Source organism: Pyrgilauda ruficollis, unplaced genomic scaffold (assembly GCF_017590135.1).
Source record: "Pyrgilauda ruficollis isolate IOZ18807 unplaced genomic scaffold, ASM1759013v1 scaffold41, whole genome shotgun sequence".
In the NCBI taxonomy this organism is placed as follows: domain Eukaryota; kingdom Metazoa; phylum Chordata; class Aves; order Passeriformes; family Passeridae; genus Pyrgilauda; species Pyrgilauda ruficollis.
The window spans coordinates 11,910,418-11,927,327 of NW_024525601.1; the positions used below are offsets into that span (position 1 = coordinate 11,910,418).

At 37.3% G+C, this 16,910-nt stretch overlaps 1 protein-coding gene across 1 annotated transcript in view; it reads left to right on the plus strand.

Annotated features, from left to right (window-relative positions):
* ASXL3 (ASXL transcriptional regulator 3) overlaps positions 1–16,910 on the plus strand; it is a 121,443-nt gene that overhangs the window by 61,761 nt on the left and 42,772 nt on the right. Inside the window, exon 6 of the mRNA XM_041477607.1 lies at positions 5,996–6,117. Within this exon, the coding sequence (XP_041333541.1) occupies positions 5,996–6,117 (122 nt within the window). The remainder of the gene's footprint in view (positions 1–5,995; positions 6,118–16,910) is intronic.

The following is a 16,910-nucleotide window of genomic DNA, read 5'->3' on the forward strand; positions in this document are numbered from 1 at the left end:
GTTTCTGAAGCCAGGGCTAATCCATCAGCCGCGGAGCGCAGTTGATTAAAAATGGTCTTCGTGCAAGCCAATGGAATGCGCAATGATGTGCGTGTGGAGGAGACAGCAATTCGTGCTGCAGCATGACTTCCCTCCCCACCTCAGCCCCAACAGGGCTTCTTGTGTGTACCCAAATACCAGCAACCCGTGTCTCCTCTTGAAACACTTCGGTTTTCAGCACTTGCTAGAAGTGTATGTTCTTCAACTATGAACATGAAATGGCAGAGTTAATTCCCTAGGTTAGTTCCTTAGTTAATTTTCCTAGAGATAGCTGACAAAATGATGGACAGCAGAGGATATGGTTATGCTGGATCCTGAAATTCTGCTTTGTAGCTACTGTGCTTTTGAACACCTTGTGCTTTTTAGACTAGGAAACCCTAGGATAATTCTGTAGCAGATTGTATATTCACCACTGTTTGAAACCTGAGTCCCCATTTGGATATTCAGTTCCTTTCCAGGAATGGAATTCCTGGCGATTCAATGAAACATTTTACTGTTAGCATCTTGTCTCTTGGGAATAATATTGGATAATTCTACTGAAAATGTTTGTGACACGTGGCAACATCTGGATGTGAGATACATTCTTCTAAAAGCAGAAGAGCAGCAATGAAGTAGCAACTCAAACATAGTGTTTTGGGTGACACATCAGCAAGAGAAGTTTTTCACTTTGCTTAGATTTTTTTGGTGTATTTTTCTTTCATCTTCCTACAACTATAAAATAAAAATATGGTACCTGGAATTGAGCTTAACTCCTTTTGTTTCATTACCACTTGAAGGGAGTCATAAGAATAAGAGAAGATACTGTGAAGCTTGAGGCTGTTTCTCATCTGTTTTTTTTTCCTGTACATTAGTTAATGAGGTCTAAGGAATTGGTGGCTTAGTGATGACAGGCTGTATATTTTTAGTGGAAAATGTTGACTTGATTTGGAATAAGGATTCACAGTTTTCTAAGTTTTGTGAAATGTTTGGGCTCAAAAACATGCTGTAATATAATGGGATTCAGTGCAAGCTATGAAGCTGATGTGGTATTTGATGTCTTTTTCCAAAAGATACTACTCAATACTATTTATTAATTCACGGTGCTAGTATTGCTTTTCAGAAAGAATGTTGCAGTCACTGTAGTACCCTTGATGTATACATCTGTTTTTGCTTGCTTTGGCAAACTCATACAATTAACTTACTCCCAAACTGGTTTTCATTTTCAAGAGCTGATGGCAACAGCAGAGTTATGAATTGTTCAGTTTTGGCAAGTTGGGCTCTGGAGATCAAAGAGTGATGGAGGTGAATTACTCAATACATCTGTGCTGGCAAAGTGCAACTATTTATGTCAATACAAGTATAGATCTGTGTCACCCAAAGAAAATATTGAATTTTATGGATATTTTAGAGAGAGGTATTGTGTGCATGTTTTCCAGAGGGAGTTCTCTCTGAAATTTCATGTCTCCAGAGTGTGTGCATACATTTTGTGCTTGAGGTAGGCTCTAGTCTTTAGCATATGGCAACAATATTAATTTATGTTTTGTAATGTGGCCATTAGTAAACAATCCTTCTCATCTGCTGTGGTTACATTAAAAAAAAGGGAAGTGGACTGCTGTTGATTTTGCTGGTTTTATTTTAAATCAATATGATCTGACAGAAATAAAAATTAATTGTGCTGTTGATTTTGGGAAAATAAGCCCTTTACTGGGCAGGAATTTCTCTGTCCATCTAGTTACATAAATCTGTTTACAGTTATTCCTAATAACTTTCAGTGGCAAGGAGACAGAATAATTTTTTGTTGTGTTCCTCAAAAAATTGCTTCTTTGAAGAAACATATGTTCCAATATGTTTTACATAGGTGTCATTTATTGGGTGGGGAAGGTACAAGGTAATAAAAAATAACAGAGGTAGCCTGTAAAATTTGAAATTCAAAGACAGCATTGCTGATTTTTATAAATTATAGCCTTTCACAATAATTAACAAAACTAGTCTTGGAAAAATGGAAGAGAGGAAGTTCTTTTAAATGGAGTTTGCCAAAAACATTTTTAACATACTCTTTTTGCTAAGTAATTCTAATTCTATCATTCATGTTAACAGTCTCTGAACACTCACTAAGGAGGTCTTATCTTCAGAAACCCAGCTGCTCTTCCAGCTCATAACCTAACAGTTTATGGCTTAATAGTTGCTTTTTCTTTATTTCTTCACTCGGTCCTGGCCCTTGAGGAAGCCGATTTAAAGAATGGAGCCTAATTATTCTCCACTAAATGGAAATGCCTCCTGTAGGCTTAAACTCACTCTTATTTCCTTTTTCTACTGTAGCAATAATGGTGAATCATCTTTATTTGCTACCCAAATATTTTCCCTTTATCTGTTACATTCTCTCTGGGTTGGTTTTTTTTTTTTTCCCCCTCCCTAGCACCCAGTTTATTTTTAGCATTCTTTTCTGATACAGATTTTCAAGTGAATGTGGATCTGATAATATTCATGGATCTTCAGCGCTTATGGAAAAAGTGGTTGCAGCTTTCCAAAGTTGTATATATGTACAAAGAACGCTTCAAATTTCTTTTTCTTTTACAGTGATCTTTGGTTTCCATAGGAGAAATGCCTGTTTTGTTCTGAAGGCATTGGTTTTTTCACTAGGATCATCAGTGGTGACTTCACTTATATATCTTTCTGTCATATTTTCCCCTTTCTTTATGTCTGACCCATTCAGAGAAAAGCAGTTGGACTTTATCCATAGAAATTAAGAAATAAATAAAAACAATTTTATGTGGTCACAGACATTTTAATGCAGTCACACTTCGGCACAGATTGATTTAAATTGCTAAGTAGCAGAACATGTTTTAAAGATTAAATTTATTCATTGTCTCATATTTGTATTTAATTTCATACAGAAAAGACAATTGATATTGTTTTTAAACAATGTCTTGATTATCCTATAAATAAAGCCTGTATGTCAATTTTAGTATTATTTTTTGCTAATAAGGTCAGTAGACTGTATAAGTTATTAAGCAATTGTATAATTTAACACAATGTATTTAGATTTTTAATACTTGTATGTTCTGCTTTTGGAAAATAGGCAATGGCATCTCTTACTTACTAGATGGTTAGGTTCATAGCCATGTTTTCTATCAGGCATTTTTAAATGAAAGTGGAAATGTAATTAAAACATAAAAACATAAAAAGAGACATTTAAAATAGTTTCCTACTATCTTACTATTTTAAGCTACAAGGTATATGAAGAAAAATATAATGTACAAAATAAGTTTTAGAAAGGAAGTATCATTTGTTTTAAATAAATTAGGTTGAGTTTCTCTAATCACAGTGTCATTTAAAATATTTTAAGCACCATATTTCAACCTCATGTGTCTATTTCTTTAATCATGAACTACAGGAAAAAGTCGGGACTTTTTTCAAAACTCTGAACAAACTTGTTTTGGGTTGCACTAAAGAACCAGCCTGAAGTGCGGTATTCTTTCTGTATCTGTAGGAGAGATTGCAGTGATGGAAAGCTGTTTATTGTTTCAGTGGGTTTCAGTTCCAGTTGTTTCACCCACTAGAACAGTTCCTGTTTCTTGGTTTAGCTTTGTTGTAAAAGATTCCAAGGAACAGAGGCAAAATAAACCAGTACACAAATAATATTTTATGCAAAATTGAAGTAATTATAGGAATTAAAAGTATGGCCTCTTATAAATTCTGTCACAACTCTAGGTTTATTCTTAAAAGAGAAATGAATGAAAGTAAAAGATTAATAGAGAGCTATGCTTATTTTTATTCCTGCTGTATCATGACTTTGACGTTAATGGTTGTGGTGTGGAGTATCATCAGATAGTTGTCAAACCTCTTGAGAATGAACTTTATCACCAAAATAAATAGGGGAGACTCCTAGATAATATCCTAGAGCACCATAATGAAAATCTCAATTTCCCTTTTCAACAGGAAGGTAATAGGAATTTGCAGTCATTCTGGGGAACAGCAATAGGTTTATCATGACAGGTCATGTTGTATCTATCCTGTTTTAGGAGGGGCACTTAAGTTTACCAGTTTCCATTCTTTAAGGATTTTTGAATGTGTTCTCTTCTCTTGCTAACTTTGGGGTTTGTCTGCACATGCTGTTTCTGGCGTTTTTTTTCTTCAATTCTTTGACTCTCAAAATTTGCCAGAACACAGTAAAAAAAAAGTTTATTTGAAGGAGAAGACAAAATCTGGGCAATTTGAAATGTCTTATTTTTATTTGATATAGGTGTTCTTTGTTTCAGGAGCTTAGCTGTTGCAATGATTTGGATTATATAAACCAGCTATTGTTTGTTTTCTGCTGACACTTTGCAGCTCTTTTACGTTGTCTTATTTGATAGTAAGCTTTGCTCATCATGTGGAAAAGATTGATCCAAACCAGGTGATTCTGTAAACTCAGAACCTGTTTTGTGTTGCACCTTCTTTGTGTATTTTGACAAATCCTGCAAGTATAAGGAAAAAAAAAAAAAAAAAAAAAAAAAAAAAAAAACAAACAAAAAAAACCACCAAAACAAACCAGTATAAATCTTGTGATAAAAGAGCATTTCTCTTACCTGGTAATGAAAAATTTTAATCGAATATGGCAGTTATTGGCATAAAAGCAGTGCCATGGAGTGTATTCTCTCTTCCGGAGGTAAGCATTGATTACTTTTTCTTTCAGTGTAAAAAAAAGGTTTAATATCACATGCATCTTATGATGGCCATTACTTATTGATAGCTAAATTGTCTGTGTCTTTTTTCCTTACAAACATGAATCAAAGAATGTTGCAATGTTTCTTCTAAGAAACATTGCTAAAGGCACAGGACTTAGCTACTTTGGGTGTCTGCTGATCCCACTGAAGGATGGGCAGAGAAATTAGATTAATACTGGGCTACGTTATTTCTGGCACATGTCTGTACAGCTTCTTAGAGTGTCTTCAGACTATTCTGGTGGTGTGCAAAGTATGGCAGATCTTGGAAAACCATTTACTGCTGCAAAACATTATAAAGAAGATATGTCAACGCACAAACCAGCTTTGAACACTGCTGGAAGGCAGATTTGAACTGAATCAGCAGAGGAGAGTGGAAGAAAAGCTGCTTCATTTCTGGATTCTGCTAATGCTGGTTTAGCTGGGCAGTCTTAGGTTACTAGTGAGAGTAATAGTAATGCAAGCATTCAGAGTGGAAAGGTTTCTACAGCCCTTTCAGTTGAGTTTGCTGACCAAGACTAATAGGATCCTCCAGCTACTCTCACAGCTTTCATATCTGTTTAATAAAGCTGTTTAAAAAAAACACCAAAAAACAAAACAAATAATATTTTAATTTATTTTTAACCAGGTGACTTTTTTCTGTGTCACACGCAACATTTATTCAAGAGGCTGTTTAATGCAAGTACTGTAGTATTTGTTCATTAAAGCATGTATTATTTAGAAGGCTGACAAGTGTAGCAGCATGTATTACCTGAGAGACCAGAATTCATCTTGCAGGATATTCCAGTCTACCCATTAAAGTGTGTTCTTAGCTTTACCAAGAGATACTTGTAAAATAGGTATGAAGTTACATATGTATAAATCTTTCTAGATCCAGGTGTCATCAGTATCTCTTGTATAAATGCTCATTTGGATATCTTATAATCTATTAAAATGTGTTGATGAGGAAGGTAGTTTTTATCTAGTTTCTGTGTGAAATCTGCTAAACTATTTCAGTTACCTTTCAGGACCTGAAAGGCAAGGCCTCCTGAACTGCATAGAAAGGGTATGATGTATGATGTGGTACAAATATCAGTGAAGCAGTACATTTCCTAGAATATGTCTGGATTTTCAGCTGATGTGGACCTCAAGATCAGCTGTATTTTCTACAGCAAGATCTTTGGTTTTGAGGCATTTGCTTGTGTTGGTTTATTTTTCCATCCTTATGACTCTCCGAGAAATAGGGAAGGTAACCCCCATAACAGTATTCTGATTTTTTATTTCTTTTTATAAAGTTTGCCCAAAGCAGACATCTGAGGAAATGTCTTCCAATCGTGATTCAAGCCTTACTAATGCACCGGTGCAAAGCAAGCTAGTATCTTCCTTCCAGCAGCACACAAAGAAAGCACTTAAACAGGTAAGCTTGTATTGACTGATCATCAGTTGGCTTCCCTTTAGCATCTGTCATTCCTATGTGAGTGGGATGTCAGCAGAATTTATAGAGTCCTCTAAGGATTTTTAGTCTTATGTTTAGTGGCATTTTGTTGGGGGTTTTGCTATGTTTTTAGCGAGGGTGCAGTCCTATTTGTTGGGAGTTTAAAGGGGTTTTAAGTGCAGTAAGCACTTAAGTCAATTTCAAGTAAGCAGAATTCTTTATATTATCACACCCCTGCTTTTCCTATATAAGCATTTGTATTGAAAATTTTATGTGAGGTTAAAAATAAATTTAAAAAAAACATTTTGAAAGAAGTGCTGCAGATAGGAAAGACTCTAGTCATAGACTCTAGACATAGTTATTCAGTTTTTCTCTATGACCTGTTAAAAAAAAAATTTTCATACTGTTTTTGGTACTACAGGGTATAAAGGTGGGGTTAGGTTATTTTTATAAAAAAACTTAGGATTTGGATGATTTAGATTCCATGATAAGTATTAAACCTTACAAAAGCAGCTGATTAGTCACCTATTAGCTGAAAGCATGATAAAGTAAAAATTATTTTCCAGCATTTTTTCCAGATTAATTCGGCTTACAGCCAGAAAAATGAAAAAGAAAAATTAAAAAAGTAGAATTCAAAAAAACCCCTATGATGACCTCTTCTCCATTTGGAGTTGTGACTTTTCTAAAGTGTTAGGATAATGAGATACTGTTGTAATTTTTCTCACAACTGCTCTCCTAGTTATGGCTAATGAATATAATGTATTTCATGGGGTATTTTAGTGTTGAGTTCTTTGTTTAGGCTTAAGTTAAGCAAAGCCTGTGCACATCTCCTCTAAACACTTTAGTTTTTCATGCAGGCTGAGTTTAAATCCAATAAAATTAATAGATGTTTATCATTCACATAAGGTTATGTTGTATTTAGAGGCTTTGAGGACTGAGGATTATTAGATTGAGGTATTGCCTGTGTTTGTTCAGGAAAATTGAACAGTGGGCACAAAACAACTCACTAACCATTAGGATACTTGTGGAAAATTTGCACTTCTTGGAAACTCTTCTATACAGATCTTTTGTGATCTGTGAACTTCCCTAGGGGTGGAAGGAGTAGGCAGAGGGGAAAGAAGGGAATAAAAAGAGCAAAGCCACAAATGTTTGAACTTCTGTAATTGTTTAAACTCTGCCATTTGTCACTTCGCAGATATATAGCACTGAGAATAATTTTAAAAGGGCAAATTAATCAGAATAGCTTAATTAATATAAAAAGTCATAACATTTATGTGAATCTTTGAAAACATTCCCTAAGGCAGTAGGGTTAAAGCTACACCATAAAGTTAAGTAATCAATAAAAAGAAATAAGTTTTAATTAAGTTGATGGTAATTAGATCCTGTACTTCAGAGTATGAGAGTAGCATTACAGCTATCAGCAAAATGTTTTCTCTATGCACAATGTGAGACAAATGGGCATTTCTCTAGTGGAATAGTGGGGTTTTTTTGCTTTGTTTTCTTTGAAAGTTTCAGGTGTTGGCTATTGCCATATATACACAACACAGGTTTGATTTGGTATTGTAGCAGAGGTGAATAAACCTTAACAGTGATTTTATTTATAAAGTTGCTGTTGGAAATTTATTCTTTTGCTTTCCAATCTTTCAATTTCTTTTATGGATTCACAGTGCATAAAATTCATACAAAGAACCTGTCAGGCCTTTGAATCCAGATGAAACTTTTAGACACACTATGTAACAGTCTTACAACTGATACAAACTTACTGATTCCATGCTAAAGTAAAGGAGGGTAAGCCATCATCATCCTCTCAGCAAGTGCTTATAATATATAAATGTATATATACTGTGTATAATATACTGTAATGGGGTCTTCCTTAGCTGTTGGTTTTTATCTACTACAAAACAGTCTTCAAAGAATGAAAACCTACAAGTTAGCTTTCAGTTTCCTACTCAATTTATTTAAAACCACTGGGTTCTTCACATTACTTTGATCTTGTGTGTATTTGTTTTGTAACCTCTAAAAATAAAGTGAGAGGGAAGTTGATAATGTGTAGTTCTGCTTGAAGATCTGAGCTGGAAATAGAAGATTTTCTCTACTGTTTATCTACTTATTAACCACTCATATGTAATTCTCTTTAAATTATTATGTGTTGGATTTACATATGATTTGCTTTTTTTAATAATTTCTGGAGATATATTCCTAGGTTTAGATTGCAAAGAGCAATCTCCTGTTTGGCTTGTAACAGTCTACATTTCAGGATGTTCTCATGAATCAAATTAGTCACAGTGCTACCTTTCTTGAGCTCTGCAAGGAGCATGGAGGAAAGGGCATTTTTTGGGCCCTGGCTCTTGGTTTTGATTTCTCTCAGGTAGCAGTGGATTTGGGGTGTTTTGCAGGGACTAAGGAGGTTTGCACTTGCAGTGGATTTTCATAAGCTCTCTGTCATAGATCAGCCCTTATATCCTCACCTTTCAAAGGCTGGGGTGTCATTTTGGTCTGGAAACTTTCTAGCTTCACCACCTTCCATGGTATCCTTGTTGGGAAGGAGATTTTGAGTGTTTTACTACTGAGTGTGTTTTGTGCTTCCCTTTGGTTTCTGACAGAGTTTCAGTTTTCTCTTGTAAAATGCTTACACTTTGCTCTGAGTGTAATGTCCCACAAACCAGTTCCTGCTCATGAGGGTATAGACAAGAGCCTATGGTGTAGAGCTGCCTTTTATGCTTGGCTTTCTGATGGCAGATTTTACAGATTTCTGTTTCCCTTGTGCTGTTGGAAGTACTTGGGCCTGTGTGCCCAGCTGTTGCTGATCTTATACCTTTGAAAAGAAGGCTTACGGCACGCTGTCACATGCTGATTTCCTATCAGTACTGATCAGTTCCATACTGATGTACCTCATTTTCACAATCGAGAGTTTTGGCATGCAGATCCATGTAAGGACCTCTTCCTGGGAAAGTACTGAACTACTCCTGCATCTGCTAGCAGTGGTACATGGTCACACTACTGTGTGCATTATTCTTGCTCTGGACAAGGCTAACTTCAGTATGGACATCAAGCCATGACATAGTATCTACATGTTTCTGTCTGGTCCAGTTTCTGTTCCATTGACTTGAGGTGATACTTTTTTGTGGAAGTCTTCGCTGTATACAGATTTATCTGTATCTATCAAGATGTTCTTGGAACATTTCTCAGAAGAAACGATCATACCTGCAAACTGGCCTCACATAGGTAACACTGAGAATGTGTGAATAACCAGGACATTGAGGTGGTGTTAGTGTCACTTGGACTCTGATAGCCAAGTGTAAGAGCACTTTGTCCGTCAGTGTACCAGGTGTTCCCTGGGTCAGTACCAAGAGAGGAGAAAGAACTTGAAGATGCGCTATAATGGTGTCTGGGATGATAGTAGACCTCCCAGACATGGAAGAAAATCCTGCCTTCCTTTTGGCACTTTGGAATCAGCACCAAGAAGGGTACCCATAAATTTTCTGTTGGGAGAAGAGAAGGATACTCCATTCAGACTCAGGATCTGAATACAGAACCAGGACATGTTTGAGACTGTGCTGGGCATCCAGATCTCTTTGTAGAGACAGAAACTCCAGAGACAGCAGCCAAGTGGGTTTGGGAGGAGAGAAGCTCAGGAAATAAGGGAATCAACACAAGGTATGTCACTGCCATGGTTTGTTTTGTTTTCCTTAACTTTGGGCTTTGTCTGCATGCTTGGTGGCTGGGTTCATATATGTGCCACTATATAGTTCATAAAGTGGGTAGATGCAGTTTTTAATGAGAAGGAAGGCACCCATTTGTAGGATTTATTCTTATCATAGAAATGGCAACTCCACCCCTTTTTTTTTTTCCTGTCAATGCTGTCACACCCCAAGCAGTAATAGAGCAATGGGGAAGTTAGGGTTTAGCTCATGTATTGGTTCTGAATTGTAGGACATTAGATCTGTCCAGCTCCAAATAATATTTCAGGCTGACATTTCTACCACAACTATAATTCTTATATAGAAACCAATCTACAGGACACTAAATTTCAGGATGGTTAACACTGTAATTTAGCCCTGATTTACCCAAATACATGTAACTAGGTTATCAAGATCTCTTTGTTTCTTTTTTTTTTTTTTTGGACACAGGTGTCCAAGTGCCTAGGCTGGCACTGAAGGTAGAATCCTCATCTCCCATGATGCTGGTGTGAATTTGCTTTCCTGTCTTCAGCTCACACTGCTTACCTTTCTTTGAGAGAAGAGCAAACTCACCAGTCTTGCTCCCTCCACACTCATTCTGTTAGGACTTCTTTCCTTGACTACAGCCAGATGCAGGTTATCTTGAAGCATTTTGCTGTCCATAGGAAGTAATCCAGTATGAGTCTGTCTGTGGTGTCTCTCCTTTGACTCATTTGAGCAACTGCTCCCTTATATGCTCTAATATAAGCCTGATACATTTGCCTGCCCTGCTTTCCTTTCCTCACCCCAAAGAAGCAAAGGTGACAGAGGAGATCATTATGATTTTGTCCTAATCACTTAGAATTTGAATGCAGGGTGTCTTCCTGAAAGCCTCTGAAAATCCACTGTGAACTGAGAGGTATTTTTTTGCACTGAATTCCTCATGATAGAGAGTTTGCTGCAGTTGCTCAGTGTCTCTCTTAACCACCTTCTTATGTTTTATTTCAGATGCAACAAATGTACCAATGCCACAGTTGGAGAATTCTGGCTCCCTAGCTGAAGCATTTGATCAGATGTCTGGCAACATAAGTGATGATTCTTGACAAATTTTCCTGACAACAAATGGAAAAGAAGGAAAACATGTTGCTTTTTGGCTTCTAGAGAGACTTGGGAAGGGACACAGGAGTTTACAAAATGCATTCTGGAAAATGGAAGTTCGAAGATGATAAATTAAACTGATTTTCTGATTGCCAAGACAAGTCTAGGGAAGAGGACAGAGAAGCTATGGCAGGGAGACTGCATAATGGGGAAAAGAAGCTGGGAGAGCACGAGTTCCAGCAGAAGCTGTTCAGGGAGTACATGCATTGCCCGAAGGCTGGCTGCACGGTATGTCCCTCTAAAGGTCCCTATGCATGGGCAGCATGCACCAGCTGCTCAACACAGTGCTTTGGTAAGACCCAAGACAATGTTTATGAGACTCTCTTCTGGGTCATCCCCGTGATCCTCAGCTCTTACCTGTGATGGAAAGAAAGAGACAGGAATCCACACAATCCCTGCTTTTTACTGCTTTTTTGATAACTGCCTCCCAGTTGCTGGAGGGTTCTCCTTGTTTCTCCTCTGGGGTTGTTTGCACAGCATGCTTTTTACAGTGCTCCTGCACCTTTTCTGTTTTAATAAATGTATTTTAGAGAATTTCTTAGTCTGAGAAATAACTAAAGAATTTCAAAGCAATTTTAAGTGTTGAAGCGTAGTTGCTCCTCTACCTCAGTGTAGGACAGAATCCCTCATTTAAAATATGTCCTGACATGGGCATTACCTTTGCTTAAACCTGCCACTGTGACATAGTGAAATCTTCTTCCCAAATATAGGTTGAAAGTGTTCTCTTCTGTTCTGTAGATGCAGTGGCTTTTTCCAAGTCTCAGGTAGTCAAGCTGAAGATAGCAGTCTAGTTCTAAGCATTGCATTTATCTGTTAATGTATTTCTGTAAGTAGCCTGTCCCTTAAGTAGCCTGGAGAACCATTTCAGATGGATTGGTCATTGCTGCTGTATTAATGAAAATAAAATCACTAGAGACTGTCATCCCAGTTACGCTTTTCCAGTGGAGTTATGTGATTTTTCCTTATAGTGGCAGTGAATATCTGAGTATCTTCTTTTGGGCTATGTAAAAAGAACATATTTTGATTTGAATAGTTTGTAACATGAAATTATATCCAGGTGACAATGAATCATGCCTTGATTTTGAAGTGCATCCTAGAAAGTGTTGGTCTTTTCAGGGAAAGGCAGGATTTGGAACAGCTCACAACTCTTCAGAGTTCTAGGAAGCCTCCTACAAAATGCTGACAAGCAGTTATCTGCAAATGGTGTTCCAGGAGCTGTTGGGGAGGTCTCCAGAAGGCTGTGTGCTCAGGATGTGTGGGCAAGCAGGAGTACCCAGGCTGAAACAGGATGTCAGGCAGAAAGACGTTACACTGGTGCAATGTAAATTCTCTGTGTGGTAATATGAGAAAATTTTTGATCTGCAGAGTCTAACCATGAAGCCCCTGCTGTATGCTTTGGCCCCTGTGCAGAGTGTGTTTGAAAATTTGACCTCATGGAAAGTGTTGATTACTGTTTTAAGATTTTGTATTGACACTGCTATCTTTGTTTTAATTTGTTTTTAAATTGCTTTCTGCAAACTGTTTTCTAACCTACATGTGCTTTGTTGTGCCAATGAACCCATTTCCCCATAAAACACTTTTCAGCTGTTGGATGTTGTTAATTTAATGCTACACGAAACATTAAAAACGCCCAATTCTTCTCTTTGTTAAAAAGCTTTCACTGTGTTGATGCATAGGCCATCATCATTCCCATTCACATGCAAGTCAAAACAGACATTGAACAGATCACTTGTGGTTTTTGTCCTTTTTTCCATGGTTGGGAAAGCACCAAAAACATTTACTTTGCAGTCTCTCGTGATCTGCAGCAACTGTAGCTGTGACTGCATTATTGTAATCCTGTAGAAAGTAGTGCTAGCTTGCAGGTGTACAGACACTCATGTGAGCAGACAAATCTCCTTGTCTCTGCCCCACAAAGGTCCAAGCACTTCAGTTCAGTGTTGGTTAGTACACAGGTAAATGTTCAATGTTAAGGTGTACGGTAGTCCTACAGAAAGCTCTGCTGAAAGCCCCTGAGCCCTACTGAAACCTAAAGAACAAATATGCAGCAATACATTATTTTTTATTCCGAAAACAGATGTAATTATCACAAGGTAGGAGGATGGCCTGGGACAAGAAAAGATGCTTATTTGAGAAGGTATTAGCATTTGTTTCAAAATAAACCATAGGTTTCCAAACTTCCATCCTGCTGATTCTGACACTACTCTTCATCTTCAGATGACCAACTATGTACTCTTGGCACCATACCGACATGTTTAGTGTACTGGTATGGTTGGAAGTAAATTAATTTGCTTTGGAAATGGCACTCGGTGCTTTGTGGTTGTTTCCATAGGACATCTTTATTGTGTTTTAATCTTATGGTTGCATGCTTATAACTGAGTGCTTTGTTTATGTTTAATATAAGAATTAGTGGCATCTAGGAAATCATAATGGGTTTACTCTTCATGATTCGTGGTGCTTACTGTTTTAGTTTAACTGCTCTGTCTGTCCGTGAAACAGGTTGCCATTGAGAAATTTTGATTTAACTGAGATGTGGGAATTAAAGACTTAATTTTACTAAACAAAATTAGGGTGAGAGAGAAGACAAAGAGTGAATTTTGTGGTGGTGTTAAGTGAATCAGTGATAAACCATAAACCTGTTTCATCTTTGTCAATTTGGGATCCATAACCGTGATGCAAAGTTGTCATTTATTTTGTGCAAGAGACTTTGCTCAGTGTAACATAGCTTGAGATTTCACATGGCAGAATGAAGGAATTCCATAGTTTTACATTTCTGATCCATAATGTGTGAAATTTCAAAGGTTATGTTTCATTACATGAATTTTGGGATGTAGACTTGACATTTATGGAACAAGTAGAAATCTGGGACGATGTTACTTAACGCAACCAAGTGTTACATGTCTTTGTTGATAATGACTTAATTTCTAACATTCTCAGCATGTCACACATTTAACCTCAAATGAAAGTGGTTTTCTGCATTAATGGTTTATCTGTGTGATCCATTTTTTCATTCTGAGTTTAAAAGACGTGGGAAAGAAAAATAACAAAAAAACTTGCCGAGCAGCAGTAAAATCAGAGCACAGAGACTGACATTTTGCTTCTGGTGTTCTTTTGGGGAGGCATTTTGCCCTCATCTACAGTTATGTTTCAGTTTATATTGTTTCCTTTCATTCCTGCTTGAAAGGTGACTTTATGAGTTTTTACTGAAGACAGTCAGCCATTGTGTCGCATGGGTGGAAAAGTCTGTCCTGTGTTAAGATCAACTAAACATGAAATTACTATTCTTAAGAGCATATAATGGCATTCCTGAAACCTCCAAAATACTGCTATATTCCAGCAGGGATAGAAACTCCCTGAAAAACAGAAGGAACCTTGCTCTTGTCACCTCTTTATTTTAAAGAACCCGCCTGGAATTAGAAGTTCACTGGTAATTTCATGGTGTTTTTCTTTTGCCATCTATCTTCAGAGTTTATGTTTTCTTAATTTTCATCTTTTTATTTTATTTTGAATTCTTTGGATAAAAATGGATTGATAGTTTACTTAAAGATTTTGGCAATAAAAATAACTTCATTAAACCAAATAATTATGCCAGGCACTGTATAATGACCATGGCAGTGTTATTCAACAGATGGTCACAGGTTCATTTTTATGAATGGGAATACTGGGAATTCTTCATACTCATTATGTGCGAGAGATTCACAGATGTCCTTTGCAAATCTGCTTGTGAAAGGCTGGATGTAAGTATTATATTTTGGTGGTAATTTTAAGAGAGCTTGTAATGTATATTACATGAACTTTCATTTCCTTTCATTTTTTGTAAATTTATTTTTTGTACTAGTAGGATGGTAGCAATGTCTTACAGAATACTTGAACAGTGATCAGTTCTAGGTATTTAAAACGTGCAGCTTTTTTAACTCAAGCATTTAGCATTAAGTGATTGAATGCATTTGAAATGTAAACATAGCATCTCATTAAAGAAAAAAATTCTTTATTTAAGCTATGATATGCACTGCATGTGTTTTTTTCTAATTTGTCATAGTGAAAATGACACCTTACCATTTGGTAAAATCATCATCTTTTCTTGCAGTTCTGTAGGAGGTCCAGCTAGGAGGCTATATGTCTCTAAATATGGATGAGACGGAAAAGGCTGTGTCCGTGAAAGATGACAATGTAGTATGTGTTAGTTGCTGTTTCCGTATCTACAGTGATATCTGGAACCATTTTTCTGTTGAATAAGTTACAACATTTCTCATTTTCTTCAGTGCTAGTTATAAATTTGATTTATTTGGTCATGGTGACTAGGAAAGCACTAAATTAGCTTGGCGCTCTAAAAGCTCAGTATAGCAGGCATTTGGTGCATGTTTCACTTGGAGTAATCTCATTGACTTCCCACTAAGTAGAATTAATCTTGGGTTACAAGATTCTTGTCTAATCCTGCAGTAGTCTTGTATTCTAAAATGAATATCCCTGAGGGTGGGTATAGAGAAGTTATAAATTTGTCCTCAGTGGAGACTACAGAGATTGTCCTTCCTTTATACTTAACTCCTTCTGGTGTTTGGCTTTCCTTATAACTGGGTATCAGTCAGCAGTTTCTCCCGCTGGGCTGGGTTGTCTTGCAAAGACTCGTCTGTCCAAAAACTTCAGATCCTGCAGCTTCAAATTCAGAGGAGAAATTACCACAAAATTGTTGTGATTAGCTGGACATATCACAAGAAGAATGTCTGCACAGAATCTCAGCCATCTCTTTACCCTGCAAATCAAATGTTAGATTATTTACTTGTTTACTTTGTACCCTCTTCCCCCATCTTATATCTTTCATTTGACAAATGAAAAGACAGAGAGGCATGGGGAAGGTTGTATGTCTATTCTCTGTACACAGGGTAATTCACTGGTAATTCATTAATTTTGTGTTAAAAGTTTTACTTAGTTTTAACATCCATATTGTGGCGGGTTGGGTTTTGAGATTGGGGTTTTTTTGGCTTAGTTTTGGGGGGGTGTTTTTTGGTTTTGTTTTTTTGTTCTACGGACTGTCCTTCAGGTATGTGTAGCTTTACTGTCAGCTTGATTTTCAGACTTCACTTGGGCCCTTTTTGGTTATCAGTTCCTTGCGCTGTGAAACTGGAGGAGCTGGGGAAGGGACTGGCAGTGAATCAATATATGTTAGGGAAAAAGAAACCCTGAAAAACAAATGTCTGTCAAAGGGAAATGGTGTCTTTAAGGTTTTTCTTAACCCTCATATATAGAGGTGCTTAGGCTGTAGCTAGAGAAGTGTGCTGTGCCTTGAAGTAAATAGTTCTGGTAGCTTTGTCTGCTCCCAGCTGTATTTCCTCATCTAACTGTCCAGGGAGTGTCTTGCATTAGTGCATGAGTTGGCCAGTGCTTCTTGCAAATGCCGGATCAGTTGCATAAATGTGTGCTTAAGGACAACAGGGGCCCCTGCCAGTAACAGAAAAGAAGGTAAGTGGTGCTCCTGACAAATGTTGGGTACCGCTGCCCTTGCTCCAGCAGCACGTGTGTCACCTGAGGTGTACAAACACTGCATGCCTGTCACTGGTGGTGGGTACACTGCTGGTTCCTTTCTCTCCTTCATGGGAGTTCAGTCTAAGCACTGAAAATCAACTGTGAGGGTTGACAAAGAATCTGCCTTTGCCACAGTGGCTGTATAAATCATTAAAATGGTGTTTCTCTGTCTTGGAAAGTCAGGAGGAGGCAGGAGGACAACATGGGGCATTGTTTGGGCTCTAGCCATTTGCCTTGGGTGGAGGAAATGAGGATGACATGAGGCAAATCAGTCTGTGGGGCACCATAATATGAAGCTGTGGTTATATTGGTGTATCGGTGGTGCAGACATTGCCAGTCTTTTCAGTTAATTTTTGATGAACTGTTTCCCACTGTCTCCATGGTATTACTGTTAATTAAGGATCACCTGAGTTGACACTTAGGTTTGCAGCATCATTTTTT